The sequence below is a fragment of the Pan troglodytes genome, chromosome X (genome assembly GCF_028858775.2).
Source record: "Pan troglodytes isolate AG18354 chromosome X, NHGRI_mPanTro3-v2.0_pri, whole genome shotgun sequence".
Taxonomy (NCBI): Eukaryota; Metazoa; Chordata; class Mammalia; order Primates; family Hominidae; genus Pan; species Pan troglodytes.
Genome location: NC_072421.2, coordinates 85,279,216 through 85,295,933, shown reverse-complemented (window position 1 = coordinate 85,295,933; position 16,718 = coordinate 85,279,216). Strand labels below are relative to the sequence as shown.

Below are 16,718 nucleotides of genomic sequence, written 5' to 3'. Positions count from 1 at the left end.
TTGATGTAGGCATTCAATGCTATGAACTTTCCTCTTAGAACCACTTTTCTGTTTCCTAGAGGTTTGGAGAGGTTATATTATTATTATTGTTCAGTTCAAATAATTTTTTATTTCAATCTTGATTTCACTGTGACCCAATGATCATTCAGAAGCATGTTATTTAATTTCCATGTACTTGCATGGTTTTGAGGGTTTCTTCTAGAGTTGATTTCCAATTTTATTAGACTGTGGTCTGACAGAGTACTTGATAAAATTTCAATTTTCTTAAATTTACTGAGACTTGTTTTGTGGCTTTTACTGAGACTTGTTTTGTCATATGGTCTATCTTGGAGAATGTTCCATGTGCTGATGAATACAGTGCATATTCTGCAGTTGTTGGGTAGAATGTTCTGTAAATATCTAAGTCCATTAGTTCTGGGGTATAGTTTAAGTTCATTGGTTCGTGTTGACTTTCTATCTTGATGACCTGTCTAGTGCTGTGAATGGAGTACTGAAGTCCCCCACTATTATTGTGTTGCTGTCTATCTTATGTCTTAGGTCTAGTAGTAATTGTTTTATGAATTTGGGAGCTCCAGTGCTAGGTGCATATATATTTAGGATTGTGATATTTTCCTGTTGGACTAGTTCTTTTATCATTACATAAGGTCCCTCTTTGTCTTTTTTAACTGCTGATGCTTTAAAGTTTGTTTTGTCTGATATAAGAATAGCTATTCCTGCTCATTTTTTTGTGTCCATTTGCATGGACTATCTTTTTTCCACTCCTTTACCTTAAGTTTATTTGAGTCCTTATTTGTCAGGTGAGTCTCTTGAAGACAGCAGATATTAATTAGTGAGTTCTTATCAATTTTGCCATTCTACATCTTTTAAGTGGAGCGTTTAGGCCATTTTACATTCACCGTTACTATTGAGATGTGAGGTACTATTCTATACATTGTGCTATTAATTGCCTGAATACCTTGGTATTTTTTTCACCATTTTTGTTTTATATGTCCTGTGAGATGTATACTTTAAGGAGACTCTATTTTTCTGTATTGTGAGGATTTCTTTCATGATTTAGAGCTCCTTTTAGCAGTTCTTGTAGGGCTGGCTTCATAGTGGCAAATTCTCTCAGCATTTGTTTGTCTAAAAAAGACTCTATCTTTCCTTCATTTATGAAGCTTAGTTTCACTGGATACAAAATTCTTGACTAATTGTTTTGTTTAAGGAGGCTAAAGATAAGGCCTCAATCCCCTCTAGCTTGTAGAGTTTCTACTAAAATATCTGCTCTTACTCTCACAGGTTTTCCTTTTTAGGTTACCTGGTGCTTTTCCCTCACAGTTCTTAAGATTATTTCCTTTGTTTTGACTTTAGATAACCTAATGAATATGTGCCTAGGCGATGATTTTTTTGTGATAAATTTCCCAGATGTTCTTTGAGCTTCTTGTGTATGGCTGTCTAGATCTCTAGCAAGGCCAGGGAAGTTTTCCTTGATTATCCCCTCAAATATGTTTTCCAAACTTTTAGATTTCTCTTCTTTGGGAACACAAACTATTCATCTGTTTTGTCATTTAACATAATCCCAATCTTCTTGAAGGCTTTGTTCATTTTTTTTAAATAATTTTTTTCTTTATCTTTGTCAGATTGGGTTAATTTGATACACTTGTCTTCAAGCTCTGACATTCTTTCTTCTACTTGTTTGATTCTATTGCTGAGATTTTCCAGTGCATTTTGCAATTCTCTAAATGTGTCCTTCACTTCCAGAAGTTGTAATTGTTTTTTATGTTTTCTATTTTATGTATGTGTGTATTTATTTATTTATTTTTTCAATGGAGTCTCGCTCTGTTGCCCAGGCTGGAGTGCAGTGGCATGATCTCAGCTCACTTCAACCTCTGCCTCCCAGGTTCAAGTGATTCTCTTGCTTCAGACTCCTGAGTGGCTGACATTGAAGGCAACTGCCACTGTGCCAGGTTGATTTTTGTATTTTTAGTACAGAAAGGGTTTTGCCATGTTGGCCAGGCTGGTCTCAAACTCCTGATCTCAGATGATCCTCCGACTTTGACCTTCCAAAGTGCTGGGATTATAGGCATGAGCCACCACACCTAGCCTGTGACTGCTTTTTATTTATGCTATCTATTTCACTGGAGAATTTTCCATTCATATTCTACATGATTTTATTTATTTATTTATTTATTTGATGTGTTTAAGTTGGACTTCACCTTTCTCCTGTACCTCCTTGATTGGCTTAATAGTTGACCTTCTGAATTCTTTTTCTGGCAATTCAGATACATCATCTTGGTTTGGATCCATTGCTGGTGAGCTACTGCGATCTTTTGGGGATGTTAAAAAACCTCATTTTGTCATACTACCAGAATTGTTTTTCTGGTTCCTTCTCATTTGGGTAGACTATGTCAGAGGGAAGATCTGGAACTCAAGGGCTGCTGTTCAGATTCTTTTGTCCTATGGGGGTGATCCCTTGATGTGGTGCTCTCCCCTTTCCCCTAGGGATGGGGCTTCCTGAGCACCAAACTGCAGTGATTGCTATTTCTGTTCTGGATCTAGCCACCCAGCAGAGCTACTGGGGTGGGGAGTGTCTGCCATGAGTCCTGTGATGTGATCCATCTTCAGGTCTCTCAGCCATGGATACTAGCACCTACTCTCGTGGAGGTGGCAGGGGAGTGAAGTATGCTCTGAGGGTCCTTGGTTGTATTTTTGTTTAGTATGCTGGTTTTGTGTTGGTTGGCCTCCAGCTAGGAGGTGGCACATTCAAGAGCCCATCAGTTCCGTTTGTATAGGAAGGATACAACTTTGCCTTAGGCTTAGGCAGTGGGCAGGGCCATAGAGCTATCAAGAAATTATGACCTTTGTGTTTGGCTACCAGCGCATAAAGAGAAAGACCATCAGGTGGGGGCAGGGTTAGGCATGTCTGAGCTCAGACTCTCCTTGGGTGGGGCTTGCTGCAGCTGCTGTGGGGGATGGGGTGTGGTTTTCAGGCCAATGGAGTTATGTTCCCAGGGGGATTATGGCTAGCTCTGCTTTGTCACATAGGCCACCGGGAAAGTGGGGGAAAGCTGGCAGCCACAGGCCTCACCCAGCTCCCATGCAGCCTGCAGCCAGAAAGGCTGGTCTCACTCCCACTGCACCCTCGCTCAACAGAACCTAGCTTATTTCAAGGCAGCCAGTGAGGAGGGCTGAGAACCTACCCCAGGCCATAAGACTCCCAGCTGAGAAAGCAAGCAGGCTCACATTGCTACGGCTATCCCTGCGCAGCAATCCACCTCCCTCAGAGGGTCTGTGGATTCTCTTGACTTTCCTGTGATGTTCCTGCGGTAGTTCTTAGAGCAAAAGTTCACGATATGGTTCTCCACACACTGCTCTGTCTATATGAGTGGGAGCGGCAAGTTATTCCTGGCTCCTATCTGCCATTTTTTCCCCAATCTCAGTAAACTTATTTTGATTTGAGTCTCCTGAATTGGTTGAGTGATGTAGCTTGGCATAAAATTTATTTGTTTACCACTTTGTCTTATTATTTTATAGTGTGACTATTTAACAATAAGATGACATATTCTTTTTACATATTCTATGCTGAATCTGAAATGTATACGGAATATTTAAAAAATATATTTTTAGTCTAAGAGAAAGTGTACAATTGTACAGAAGATAAATCCACTACAAGGATTAGCATTTATTGGAAGACTACTTTCTGGTTGTTTAAAAATGTAATTAAACACTGTCCATTAAAAATAAAAATAAAAAATTAAAATTAAAATTAGCTAAGATCCCATATTTGAAAGAGCCTGGAACAGGAGGGGACTAGAGTCTTAGAGGATCTCAGCTGGGAAAGGACTTGTTCTCCCTAGATTCCCGTTGTACTATTTAATTTTCTTACAGTGGGCATAGAAATAAACTGATTTCCATTTAAAAGAAAAAAAATCTTTCTATTTCTAAAAAATTAAATAACCAAATAATTACATACAGAAGGAAATAGAAAAAACTTACCGTTCCACACAGTCAGAAAGCCTGGAGCAATGGTTGGAAGCAGGGGCATCATGCCCCCCTACAACATATAAGAATCCATTGTATGTGGCAACTCCCACACCTCCACGTCTTTTGGACATTGGAGCACACAAACTCCACTTGTTAGTGTGTGGGTCAAAGTATTCCATTGATTTGAGGCAGGAACTTCCATCACGTCCACCAATAGCATATAATCTAGATAAAAAGACAGAATTGTGTGTATGTATATGTGTGTGTATACATATACACACAAAATGTATGCATAGAATGAGAGTGAGAGAACTTTGTACAAAGCTTTTCAAGTTTCTGAAGGGTCTGACTATATATTCTACTCCTACACTATTATGCAGTGAATAGCAGAAGTTTGTGAATAGATCATTACCTGAGGGCACCTGTTAAAATCTATCCCAACCCAAATCTCCCTTTTTCACTATCTTTATCACAGTCATTTTAACATAATTGAATAAAAGATTCCATGGGATATGAGGCACAGAAAAAAAGAGGGAAAGATCAAAGGGATTGGCAGGATAGTTCCAAAGACCAACTCCAACAACTTTACAATTTTAGCAGGGTTAAACTACCTAGGAGCAGAATCCATTGTTTTTATGTATGATTTTATATTTGCATTAAAAAATTATCACTTAGAAGACATTAGCTTAATAAACAACTAAGGAAAGAGGATAGAACCTAGAAACTAGATTTTTTTCCCTCGTAAGTGATATTGGCTATGACATTTCTCCCATACATTTTAAAATGCCATTCTTTTGATAAGTAGTATTTTTAATATAACTTTAAAGTTATCATGTATTAATAAAGAAGACAGACATTTATTAATCCATATTCCTATAACTTCCCTTCATGCTGAGTTGTAAACAATAGCAACTCAGCAAAGCACAATTAAATAGGTCAAATTTCATGTTTTCATCCTGTTCTGTATTAGGTAGGAGATTACATAACTGAATCACCTGACATTATTCAGGTGAGGCCACAGATAGATTTAGGAGTAGCTTAAGCTCTAAGACACTTTAAAACTGGATCTCCTCTTAACTCTGGACATTTCCTATTTATTTCTGTGCAAGGTTCTAAAAACAATGCGTTGACATTTTGACTGAGACCATATCTATGATAATGTATTGGCTTCATGCATAGTCAATATAAACACACAAGGCTGTCTCTGGCAACTGACCCAACCTATTGTCTGAAACTCGCATGATTCATGACCCTCTTATATGCTGGTCATTGTCTCCAAAGTTCCCTTGTCAGAAAGCACATAATACCTGGTAACAATTCAAGCTCTTAGAAACTTCTAACATCATCATGTTTTAGTATAATATCTCGGAAGTGATAGGCAAGTGACAGGAAGAGGTAAATATTCAGGAAGGGTGAGACTAGGTAGGATTCTATATTTAGGAACCCTGAACACTCAGGAGAGGGATTGTTGAAAGAATAAAAGAATCACCTTGTTATATCCATAGACAGACTAAAGTTTTGATAAAAATAAATCATAATGTAAAAAAGTAGTAACTTCTTGAGGGTAAAATTAGAACTGGCTTGCCTATAAAAGCTGGGTCGGGGCTAGGATTCAGCATTTCTAAATACGAAAGGTGGATGCTGCTGGTCCCAGGACCACACCTTGATTAGCAAGGGCATACAGAATATTTAATCAAGTATTTATTTTAGACAAGTATTTTCAGTCCTAATGGAGAGTTCCAATGAAGACCTTTTATTATTGATAACAAGTACATCCAGGTTATTTGGAATGCTAATTGATTGGATGGATCATGTCACCGAAGTTCTATACTATATGACCTGGGAGCAATGAACATGTGTGTTTCAACTTACTCACTTGTTGTTTAATGCAACAACACCAACTGTGCTTCTAGGAGTTGACATACTGGCTACGTAATTCCACTGTCGTCCCTCAGGGTCCCATCTTTCTACAGTATTTAGATAGCTCCATCCATCATGACCACCTACAGCATACATTGGTCCTTCAAGAGTGGCTACACCTAAAAAAATTAAAATAATATGTGGGTTCACCTAGGTATGCCACACACAGAATATTGTTTCATTTTGCAAGCAATTAACTGCTTAAATTTTTTTGTTTTGCTTATTAAACGATTTTGCATACATATGAATAGTTTACTGACTCTGTTGTAAAGCTAAGTATGGTTTTCTAACCCTGTGAAACTTTCAGTTTTAGTTACTATATCATAGAAGGGTACTATTGTTGTAACACTGAAGTCAAAAGAGGCAGTAGAATGCACCATTTAAATTACACTAGATATGTAATTTAAAAAGCTGGCTTTTTCTGGCAAAATTTCAATATTGTTTGTTGATATAACATGTAGATACAATGTGATGTTGATTCTTAGATAAACCTTAGAATTACAGGCTGACTGTAGTAGGTCTTTATAACCTCTGGTGTTTAATATAGGGATAAAAAGATTCCTGTGAGCTAACTTACAGACAGAGCTTTTTAATGTTTAGTTAGAAGTTTGTTTTTTCAAATATTATGAATAGCCCATTTCTGCTTTGCATCTGCTTTGATAATTTACATAATTGTTTTTTTCCCCACCTTCACTATCCCAATCAACCTCTCAGTGGTATATCATCATCACCTCTCCTACCTATTTGCTAATATCAATTATATTGAAAAATAAGCTTGCTCTGATTTCTCTGCAGGACCTTTCTAAGCTATGTCTAGGAATAACACTGACATAACTGAACTGAATAATTATATCGTGTATTATTTGGCAGAGTCAATTTATCAGGATAATTGGGGCAAGCAATACCATTCCTGGATCTGCTGCTTTTTAGCTCTATAAAAATCAGATTAAAAAAAAGGAAATTTTTCTGTTGTTCAGCCAACTCTTATGATATTGCAAAAATATGGAGCCTAGTATAAAGAACGAGGTATCCTGACAAATATTCAGGAGAATCAAAGTTCTCCACTATGGGCACATGATTCATCTAACTAGAAACACAATCCCTCGCAATAGTCAAGTACTTTCCTCTCTAAATTGAGCTTAGAAGAAAACTCCTTGCTGTAGTTGTATATTATTTTATAATAAATCCCTTTGAAATGTTGTTATCCTTTTTAGAATGAAACCCCTTTAAAATACTGGTGGAAGGGAATCAGGAGTAACCTGAAACAATCACAAATGTCTCACAGGCTTTTGTCATTTCCTTAAGTTTTTCATCATTTTGGAGACATTTTCACTAAGGATTTGGCTAAATCCCAATAATGTGCTGCTAGATTTAATTTTTAAAAACTCTACTTACTATACATTCTTGAAAAATACATTACGTTAAGCTCTTACCTAAGCCGTGCCGATGTGTTGACATGGGAGGCATCACAGTCCAGATTTTGCCAACTGGATTAAAACATTCCACTGTATTCAAAGTTTTTAAACCGTCTCTTCCTCCCACGACATAGAGCTTATTATCAATAACTGCAACTCCAAATTGAAGCCTACGGCCATTCATGGTGCCAATATGTAGCCAACTGTTGGTCCTGAGGTCATATTTTTCAATAGTAGTAGTACCTGACAAAGGGATATTGAACAACGGTAAAATCTACTTTTATTGAAATTTTGAATTGGTATTATTCACATTATAATTATGTACCCATAACTTACAGCACAGTATCAGTTATTACAATTCAAATTAAGTAAGTAGCTCAGGTAATTCTACAACCTGGGAGACAAAGCAAAGGATAATCTTTTACCACTTCTGGACCCAAATAGAAGAGTCAAAATAAAATGTTTTATGTAATATGTTTGGTTTATACCCTTATAACACTGGCTTTGGCTATACTATTCTACTGGTAGTATCAACACAAGTGTCAAATGACATAATTTACAACAAAATACCTTGGATTCTATTATTGAATGTTTGCACATCTGTTACAGATTTAATTACTTATGACCATTCAACATATTAATTTATGCTTTTTAAATTTGTTTTGGGTGTGTGTGTTTATTTGTGTGTGTGTGTTTGTGTGTATGTGTGTGTGTGTTTATTTAAAAGACACGTAACTAAAGGACCAGGAATGAAAATTATTTTTAAACGAGCCTTTAGCTGTGTGTCGTGGCATGCACCTGTAGTCCCAGCTACTTGGGAGGCTGAGGTCGGAAGACCACTTCAGCCCAGGAGGTGGAGGCTGCAGTGGGCCAAGATCACACCAGCCTGGGTGACAGAGTGAGACTCTGTCTATATAAATAAATAAATAAATAAATAAATAAATAAATAAATAAATAAAATTCAAAAAATGTTAAATGGGCCTTTGGTGTTGATTCACATAATGTTCCATGATGGTAATGATACAAGAGGTAGAGAGAAATTATTTATGCAGATAGTGAGGTCAAAAGAATCCTTGGTGGAATGACCTTTCTAATCAAAAGCAGCCCCCCAAATCATTTATTTTCTAACAAAGAGCAGCCTGAAAAATCAAGCTGCAGACATAGATAAGCAAGCTGGAAGCTTGCACAGGGGAATGATGGCAGCTGCACCGATAGGAAAGGGCTACCTTGGGGGCAGGCATTTCCAACATGGAGGCTTTATCTTCCCTTTTATTGTTACCACGTGTACAGTAAGAAAGAAATGGGTATCATGGCGAGTTTAGGCAGAAAACCCACCTGCATAATAAAAGATTGGTGTGGGGGCTGCCAGAGATTCGTGCCCTATGCAAATGGCACACCTGGTCCTAACCAGTCTTTTGCGCCCTATGTAGAACAGGCACCACCTCCTCACCAGCTCATCTATAAACCCCCCTGCATTTCAGCACAGATCTGGAAACCCATTTTTCCAGGACCCTTCTCTGTAGTGGAGAGCTATTCTCTTTCTTTTGCCTGTTAAATTTCTGCTCTTAATCTCACTCTTTGTGTGTCCATGTCTTTGATTTCTGTGGCCATGAGACAACGAACCTCAGGTGTTACCCCAGACAATGAACCTGCTTCAGTAGCACAAAATATTACAGTTGAGAATATAGAATTACAAGGTATTACTTTCTTTAAGTGTTAATATAATTGTATTTTCTATTCAATTACTAATGTGCAAAGTTTACTGCCATAGTATACTGTCACTATTGACAAAGTAAACTATCACTACTGTCATAATGAATTGTCACTTCAGTAGGCAATGCTTCTTACCATTCATTCATAATAGTTGTTGCTATTTTTAGTAAAAGCTGATTTTGCACAACAGGGAAACTTCTGAATAATAACCAGGGTGGAAAATAATAGAATTATTTTTTACATCTATATAGTATATCTAATAGAGTTTGTGGCAGGTTTAAGAAATTTCATAGTTAATGGGTGCAGCACACCAACATGGCACATGTATACATATGTAACAAACCTGCACATTGTGCACATGTACCCTAAAACTTAAAGTATAATAATAATTTAAAAAAAAAACCTCATTTGCTAGAAAAGAAAAAAAAATTCATCCCAATTACACAAAATCAGCCACAGTAATAAGCAAAAATACTTTCCAGTTGCTCCTTTATTGGGAGATTTGTGAAGAAAATGCAGTTCATTAGTTATAATGAAGATGTAGTTAATTAACATTTGAAGCATAACCATTGGCAGTGTCAAAATTTAAGCAGAGTGTATATTAAATATATGACTGCTCCTTGATTAGATTGAATTAGTGGAAACAGTGTTTCCTTCCTCTAAGTTTAAATATTTTCTGGTGAATAGTGCACTGCAAGTATTTGTGTTCCAATATTTTGGATTTTCTAACACAAACTTGTAAATACACAGGGACTTATTTACTCTTTCTCTTTCATTATTGCCTCCTTCACTGATAACATGGATTTGACTGAATACTGATTTATACATTAGCAATTGCTCTACTGACTATATTTCCTGCTAAGAGGTCAAATTATAACACCTATCAAAATATGTTTTCTACACTAAATATCTTTTGATGGTAATGTTAAAACTGAAATAACTAGAAACTCACACCTACTTTTATTCTATGTTTAACCAGTCAGTTTTCTCTGAATGTTTTCCAATTCTTTCCATTTCCTCATCCCAATCTTCCTATGTCTGTATTCTTATCTGCTTGTTCTAATTTTAACTTTTAGTTCTCTTTGTGTTAGTGCAATTTACGGATGACCTAATTTAGATTAGGAAATAAAAGCTAGTCTGCACTCATTGTTATGATTATGAAGATACGAATGGTGGGGTAATTAGAAAATTGTAGAAATCTACATTAGTCAGCTGTATGTAGAAGATTTACACTGAGAGATGTAGGTGTGTGATTCATGCCAGGTTAAACTTTTCAAGGCATTAGATTCAATAAAGATAAAATGATCCCATAACTTTTGACTGCAACATGAGCATTTATGACTAGTAGTTCTACATATTGAATTCTGAAGACTTCTCCAGCCCCTTTGTCCACCCCCACCAATCCTTCAACTAATCAAAATGTATATTCTCTAGCTGCTTTACTAGGGCAGCTCTATATTAGATGGAAAAACATAAATTCAATTTTTTTACCATCTTTTCCTTTAAAATTTTTCTGTATAAATAACTCTCTGCCCCAGAACGTTTGATATGTTCTCAATTCATTTCTAAGCTCTTACCCAATCTTCGTTCATAAGGTATTCAAGAGTGAACAAAACCTGTCAAACTTATCAGTGTTGCTGGGAACACTGTAGTTCCTGCAGTAGTGAATATCTCTGATGTAATGATTTCCTCCATTTACTTTACAAATGTTCCAAAAGCGACAGTAATAGCCTTTACCTTGTCTCCTGCCATATGCTTTATTCAGAATTTAGTTTTTAAACAAATAAAAATTTACAAAATATTATGTATGTACAAGACATCCAAAGTTTACTAACTGGCAAGTTAACAATTTTGACTCTATGATTATACTTAGCACTTTCTAATGATTCTTTCAAATACATTGTAGGAGTTATAGTTAGCCCCAGCCATTTGTGTGATATCTGTATTTAACAGCAATTCTGAGCTTGTTATATGAGTTAGAGAGGAAATTAGAGTCTGAGGAAGCCCTGTATTTCCTAAACATCAAAATATAAAAGTTAAATTTTTCAAATTTTTCAAATTTCAATAGTGTTGGGGGTACAGGTGGTTTTAGGTTACATGGGTAAGTTCTTTGGTGGTGATTTCTGAGAATTTAGTGCATTCATCACCCAAGCAGTGTACACTGTACTCAATATGTAGTCAAAAACATCTTTTAAAAATAACTGAAGCAACACACAATAAGAAAAGGTGTATGTATAGAAATTAATGTTTATACTTTTGTGAAAATATGTAAAGTAGCACATTTTTCAATGTCATACTGCTTTATACAGATAAATGCTGCCCATTTAATGTTTTTGTTATACTTCTTAGGTTTTTTCTTTCTTTTTCTCTTCTTTCTTTTTTTTTGCTACTACGTGTTTACCCTGGTTTTCCAATAGATTCTAAAACCCCCAAAGAGTTTTGTTGTTGTTCTTTTGTCTGTAATAGTGGCAGTGTAGAAAAAGGAACATCGTATTTGAATAAGAATTTCATCTCCAGCCTTTCTTAATGTTTGTCCTTTGGTTGGCTATCTAAACTTAAGATGTGCAAAGTAGCGGTAACATTATTGTAACATTATTTTGAGGATTAGGAACGATGTTTGCAAAATGCCAAGGATTAAGTAATCAAAAATGTAAGGTTTTACTATTCTTTTAATGGTCTGCAACGTCCCGTGAGCCTTTTATAGTGTCTCTGTATACCAGGAATTCAAAGTGTCTCATGCCTTCATTTACTTCCATAACAAACTTTGGTAATAAAGTCCAGAGATTATAGGTTCATATTTCACTCATTTTTAGAGACTGATAAGGAGTTATAGATACTTATAAACATTTGTTGTAATATATTCCTTTATGGTAACAATAATTTAACCAAGATTAGCCCGAAAAAAATGCCAAAAATAAAAAATAAAAAACAAACACAAAAACCAAACAAACACAAAGTTTTCCATTTCTCACAATGCAAATTAGGCTTTTTTCAGAGTCAGAAACGAAAGATAACTGTACTTGCATTTTTTAATTAGTTCTCTTGTAATTTAAATGCCAAACAAGAAACCTTCTAATATGCTATTAATATTCAATTTAGTCAATAAAAATTCAATAAAACCTCAAGTTGCCAGACTGGAAATTAATTATAGGATCTCATTGCCCTATAAAACCTAGCTTGTAACATTATTGTTACAAAATACAAAAACATTGTTATTTGTTATTTCCTGAAGCACATCAGTTCTTGAAGTAACCCTACAAATCTGCAAATAATTGCATTTGCAATCTCTTGTTTTATGGGCTTATGATTAATAAGCATTGTTACTATGTAGTCTTCCAATTTTCAATTATATATATTAAAGAAAATAATGTGATTCCAGTAGGACTTCAAACCAAGTTTTTAAACTTTTTTTTTCTATCCCCTTTTCTTTCCTCATTTCCCGTCACCCCCAGTTTCAAGATGTAGCTCTGAGATAAACTTTACATCCTTGGAATGTTTTCTTTCCTCCACTCCCTTTCTTATCCCATTCTATGCTCCCATGCCTTATGCACATTGGTTACCTAGATGCTTGATAAACACACACCATACTCACTCATCTGGTCAAATATTTCCTGAGAAACTTCAGGGGCCGGATGCTGATACAGACCAGACACCTCTGGCCATGATGGCACCAGCCCCTTTACCAGATGGAACGATAAATAATTCAACACAAGCCATTGAAGGGTGTCACAACACCTGACACTTCCTAGCCACCCTGCCTATTCTGCATTCCAAACTCTCTCTTTAAAGCCCCCACATTCCTTCTACAAATGGAAGAGTAGACATTTTTTGGAAAGAATTCCACCCACTCCTCTTCTTACTAGCACGGAAAAGAAAATCTTGCTCTCTTTTTATCGCACCTCACTCTTGTTATTATGGCTTCTTTCTACAAGTGGCCAGCAGCCAGACCTTTTGCCAGTTACAGTCTCTTCCTTTCTGATTAACATGTGAAAGGAAAATAAGTCTTGGGACCCCCAAATCACTAAGCCAAAAGGAAAAGTCAAGCTGGGAACTGTGTCAGGCAAACCTTTCCTCCCTTTTTATTCCTAAATAAGATAAATACTGAGTTTTTTGTTTTTTTTTTTAAAAAGCTACATACATCCCTCACAATTTGCCCACAAGGAAATTCCTTGTGGGCCTCCAGATGCTTACCCTTAAAAAGTTACGTTGAATTTCACAACGGCAGTGTAAATTGACAGCTTATTTTCATAGGTGCAGGACAAAGGAATGACAGAACTCAATGTCATCCCTCTGTTCACCTGAGACAAATATGCATCTGATTGCTTCCTCTGCTTTATTGTTTATGAAAAAAATGCATATTCTCTAAGCCAGACTAAGGCATAAGTGACTATTCTTGTACCTCCCTCATATGTAAATTGTGTATTCAGTGAAAAGCTAATCAGATGCTCAAAAGAATGCAACCATCTGTCTCTTACCTACTTATGACCTAGAAGGCCCCCACTTTGAGTTGTCTCGCGTTTCCGGACAGAACCAATGTATACCTTACACGTTGATGTCTGATATCTCCCTAAAATGTATAAAACCAAGATGTACCCTGACCCCCTGGGGTTAAGAATGGGCGCATTCTTAACCTTGGCAAAATTAACTTTTTAAATTAATTGAGACCTGTCTCACATACTTTCGGGTTCACAAACATTAAATAAGTTTTCCTTGAAAAGATAAAATATGGCAAAGTAAATATTCAAATCTTAAAACAGCTTCTGTAAAGCAAAAGTGCCTATTAAGAGTTCAACACTAACTGAAAGGTTATGTCTCATAAGGTAAGTAGAAAAATGAGGTCACAAAAATCATATAATGCACCCTATTTATGAAAATTCACTTTAGGTGTACTCATTTAACATGGCTTTAATATCACCCTTATAATTTGGAGGCTGTTAAGAATGTATCTTTTTTGAATGAAGACACTCTAAGTTATTTTTACCTTTCATAGCATCCATGCCTCCTACAGCATAAAGTGCCCCCACAGTTGATTTTCTAGGCTTTGTCCGAGGGCTTTGCATCATGGATCTTCTCTCAGGCAAAAGATGATACTTCATAGCTTCCATCAGGAGCTTCTGACACTCAAGATCACCAGTAAACATGGAACTGGTTTCAAGATCTGCCAGTAACTGAAAAGTAGTGATGCATGGCATATGAATGGAGAGTTCACCATTAGAAAGAACATATTTGTATTTATATAACTTTGGAGGCTGGGCGCAGTGGTGTACACCTGTAATTCCAGCACTTTGGGAGGCCAAGGTGTGTAGAACGCTGGAGCTCAGGAGTTTGAGACCAGCATGGGAAACATGGCAAAACCTTGTCTCTACAAAAAAATACAAAAATTAGCCAGTTGTGGTTGCATGTGCCTGTAATCCCAGCTACTTGTAGGCTAAGGTGGGTTGATCGTTTGAGCCCGGGAGGTAGAGGCAGAGAAAACTTGAGCAAACCGAAATGTAGAAGTTTGATTATTTCATGCTTTTTGTTATTTAGTATGATTTTTATTTTCACTTATCAAGGAAAATAACTAAAAATCTGCTGGTAGTAGCTAATGACCTCTGCATATTTATTCAATTGACACATTATTCATCTTTTGAATATGTACACATATAATTTAAAGGAGCAAACATCAAAAAGCACTCATAGAAAGTATTGCTGAAAGCAGTCAAAGAGAATGGCTCTGTCTGCACAAGCAAGAATCTCCTAGTCTACTGCATGTGGCTAATACAAGTAGCAATCTTTTTGGTGGATTTGGGGTAGTTGTGTTGGTAGTGGTGGTCATGCAAACATGCTCAGTTAAAATAATAATAGACATGGTGGATGGTATCTGTATCATCTGATCACTTCTGCAGAGTATTCTGAAAGCAGGTGCTTTTTAACTGAGTTGAGATACATGCCTTAGTAACTAGCCAGCATATTAACAAAAATAGATGATCAATTCTTTTTAACTATCATTACCTGGCAGACAGTGACCTTATTTAACACTGATAAAAGTGAGGCAAAGTATTTTTCATGAGATGAGTTGGAGAGAATTCAAGAGTATATTTCAGAATGTTGTCAAGAGTCATCTTAGATTGGTTCCCTTGGAGTTTTGGGTCCACAGTATCATGGGACATTGAGAGCAATAGTGAGCAGGTTGCTGGAATAGAAGAGGCAATCTTATTACATTAAACTTATCTGAATTTTCCTGCTCTTCATGTGTTAATTTCAGTTCTGTTCTCACTCCACCTGTGATATCTGATGGATCTTTATTTTGACTTGCCTCATGAGAGCCCAGGCATTTGCTTAATGCATATGCTTTCAGAAATAGGTCTAAAAACTAGGCTATGTATTTTTCCCTAAAAATACTCTTCAGAGATTCATCACCATCCTTTTTATATATTTCATTTCTAAGATATTTGTAAGGTCACCTTTTAAATTCTTTTGGAAAGCCTATATTTGCATGACATTGCCTATCACTACCACGATCAGGAAAAGTTGACACAGTCCATATTCTAGGTCTAAGGCATACTCAGAGGTGGGCTACCACGGTACTGTTGGTTGTACATTTGGGCTAGAAATTTCCCTCCATTCCAATAAAATAACAGAAGTTCAAACTAAGAAGTTCACTTTGCTGAAAGTGTCATATAGACTTAAGGCTCTGTAAAGATACCAGCCTCTGATCTTACACCAGTGCATCTTCAGTTTTTTATGCCTAAAATCACAAGGAGAAATTGTTAATACACAGATTCTTCAGCCTGTTTCCCTGAAATTGGTTAACTGGGTCTGCAGTGGGGCATGAGAAATTGTGTTTCTAACAAGTTCACAGGTCCAGGAACATTTTCAAAGCCAGTCTGAGAATCTCATATGTCATAGAACTTTTCTTGAGAATAATACATATAAGTGTATACCTTCACCCAAACATAAAATTTCCATAGATTCTAAAGATCATCTGCCAATCCAAAGATTTAGAACCCTGGATCTAAAATTACGTATATATTTATTATTTCTGTTTTTGGCATTACTATTGCCTTCCTTGCTCTTTGGATAAATTTGCTATAACCAGAAGGGTAATCAATGTTCTTTCATTGCATATGGATAGATTCTTAAGAGCATGCATATAGTTCTGTGGAATTTAATTAACAGCTGGAAGTTTTAAAAAATGTGGAAAAATCAACTGGGCACAGTGGCTCACACCTGTAATCCCAGCACTTTGGGAGGCCGAGGCAGGTGGATCACAAGGTCAGGAGATCGAGACCATCCTGGCCAACATGGTGAAACCCCATCTTTACTGAAAATACAAAAATTAGCTGGGCGTGGTGGCACATGCCTGTAATCCCAGCTACTTGGGAGGCTGAGGCAGGAGAATCGCTTGAACTAGGGAGTCAGAGGTTGCCATGAGCCGAGATAGCCCCACTGCACTCCAGACTGGCAACAGAGCAAGACTCCTTCTCAAAAAAAAAAAAAAGAAAAGAAAAAAGGAAAAATCATCAACAGATTAACAATCTATTTTTCAATATTAACATTTAATTAGTAACTTTGTTATAAAAGTGGATTCATGTTAATATTTACAAAATTATTGATCCACTAAATCTATACAAGGTCTCTGTTTTTAATTTGGATGATGTTTGAGGCCTATAGCCACAAATTCAATAGATATTACATGCATATGTGCAGTATATCCACATGTAT

At 36.4% G+C, this 16,718-nt stretch overlaps 1 protein-coding gene across 2 annotated transcripts in view; it reads right to left on the bottom strand.

The window, feature by feature from the left end:
* KLHL4 (kelch like family member 4) overlaps positions 1 to 16,718 on the bottom strand; it is a 150,528-nt gene that overhangs the window by 29,734 nt on the left and 104,076 nt on the right. For both annotated transcript variants that reach the window (XM_016943920.4, XM_016943921.4), the window contains exons 6-9: positions 13,993 to 14,179; positions 7,317 to 7,541; positions 5,840 to 6,002; positions 3,976 to 4,188 (exon numbers count right to left, since the gene is read on the bottom strand). In XM_016943920.4, coding sequence (XP_016799409.2) covers positions 3,976 to 4,188; positions 5,840 to 6,002; positions 7,317 to 7,541; positions 13,993 to 14,179 — 788 coding nt within the window. The remainder of the gene's footprint in view (positions 1 to 3,975; positions 4,189 to 5,839; positions 6,003 to 7,316; positions 7,542 to 13,992; positions 14,180 to 16,718) is intronic.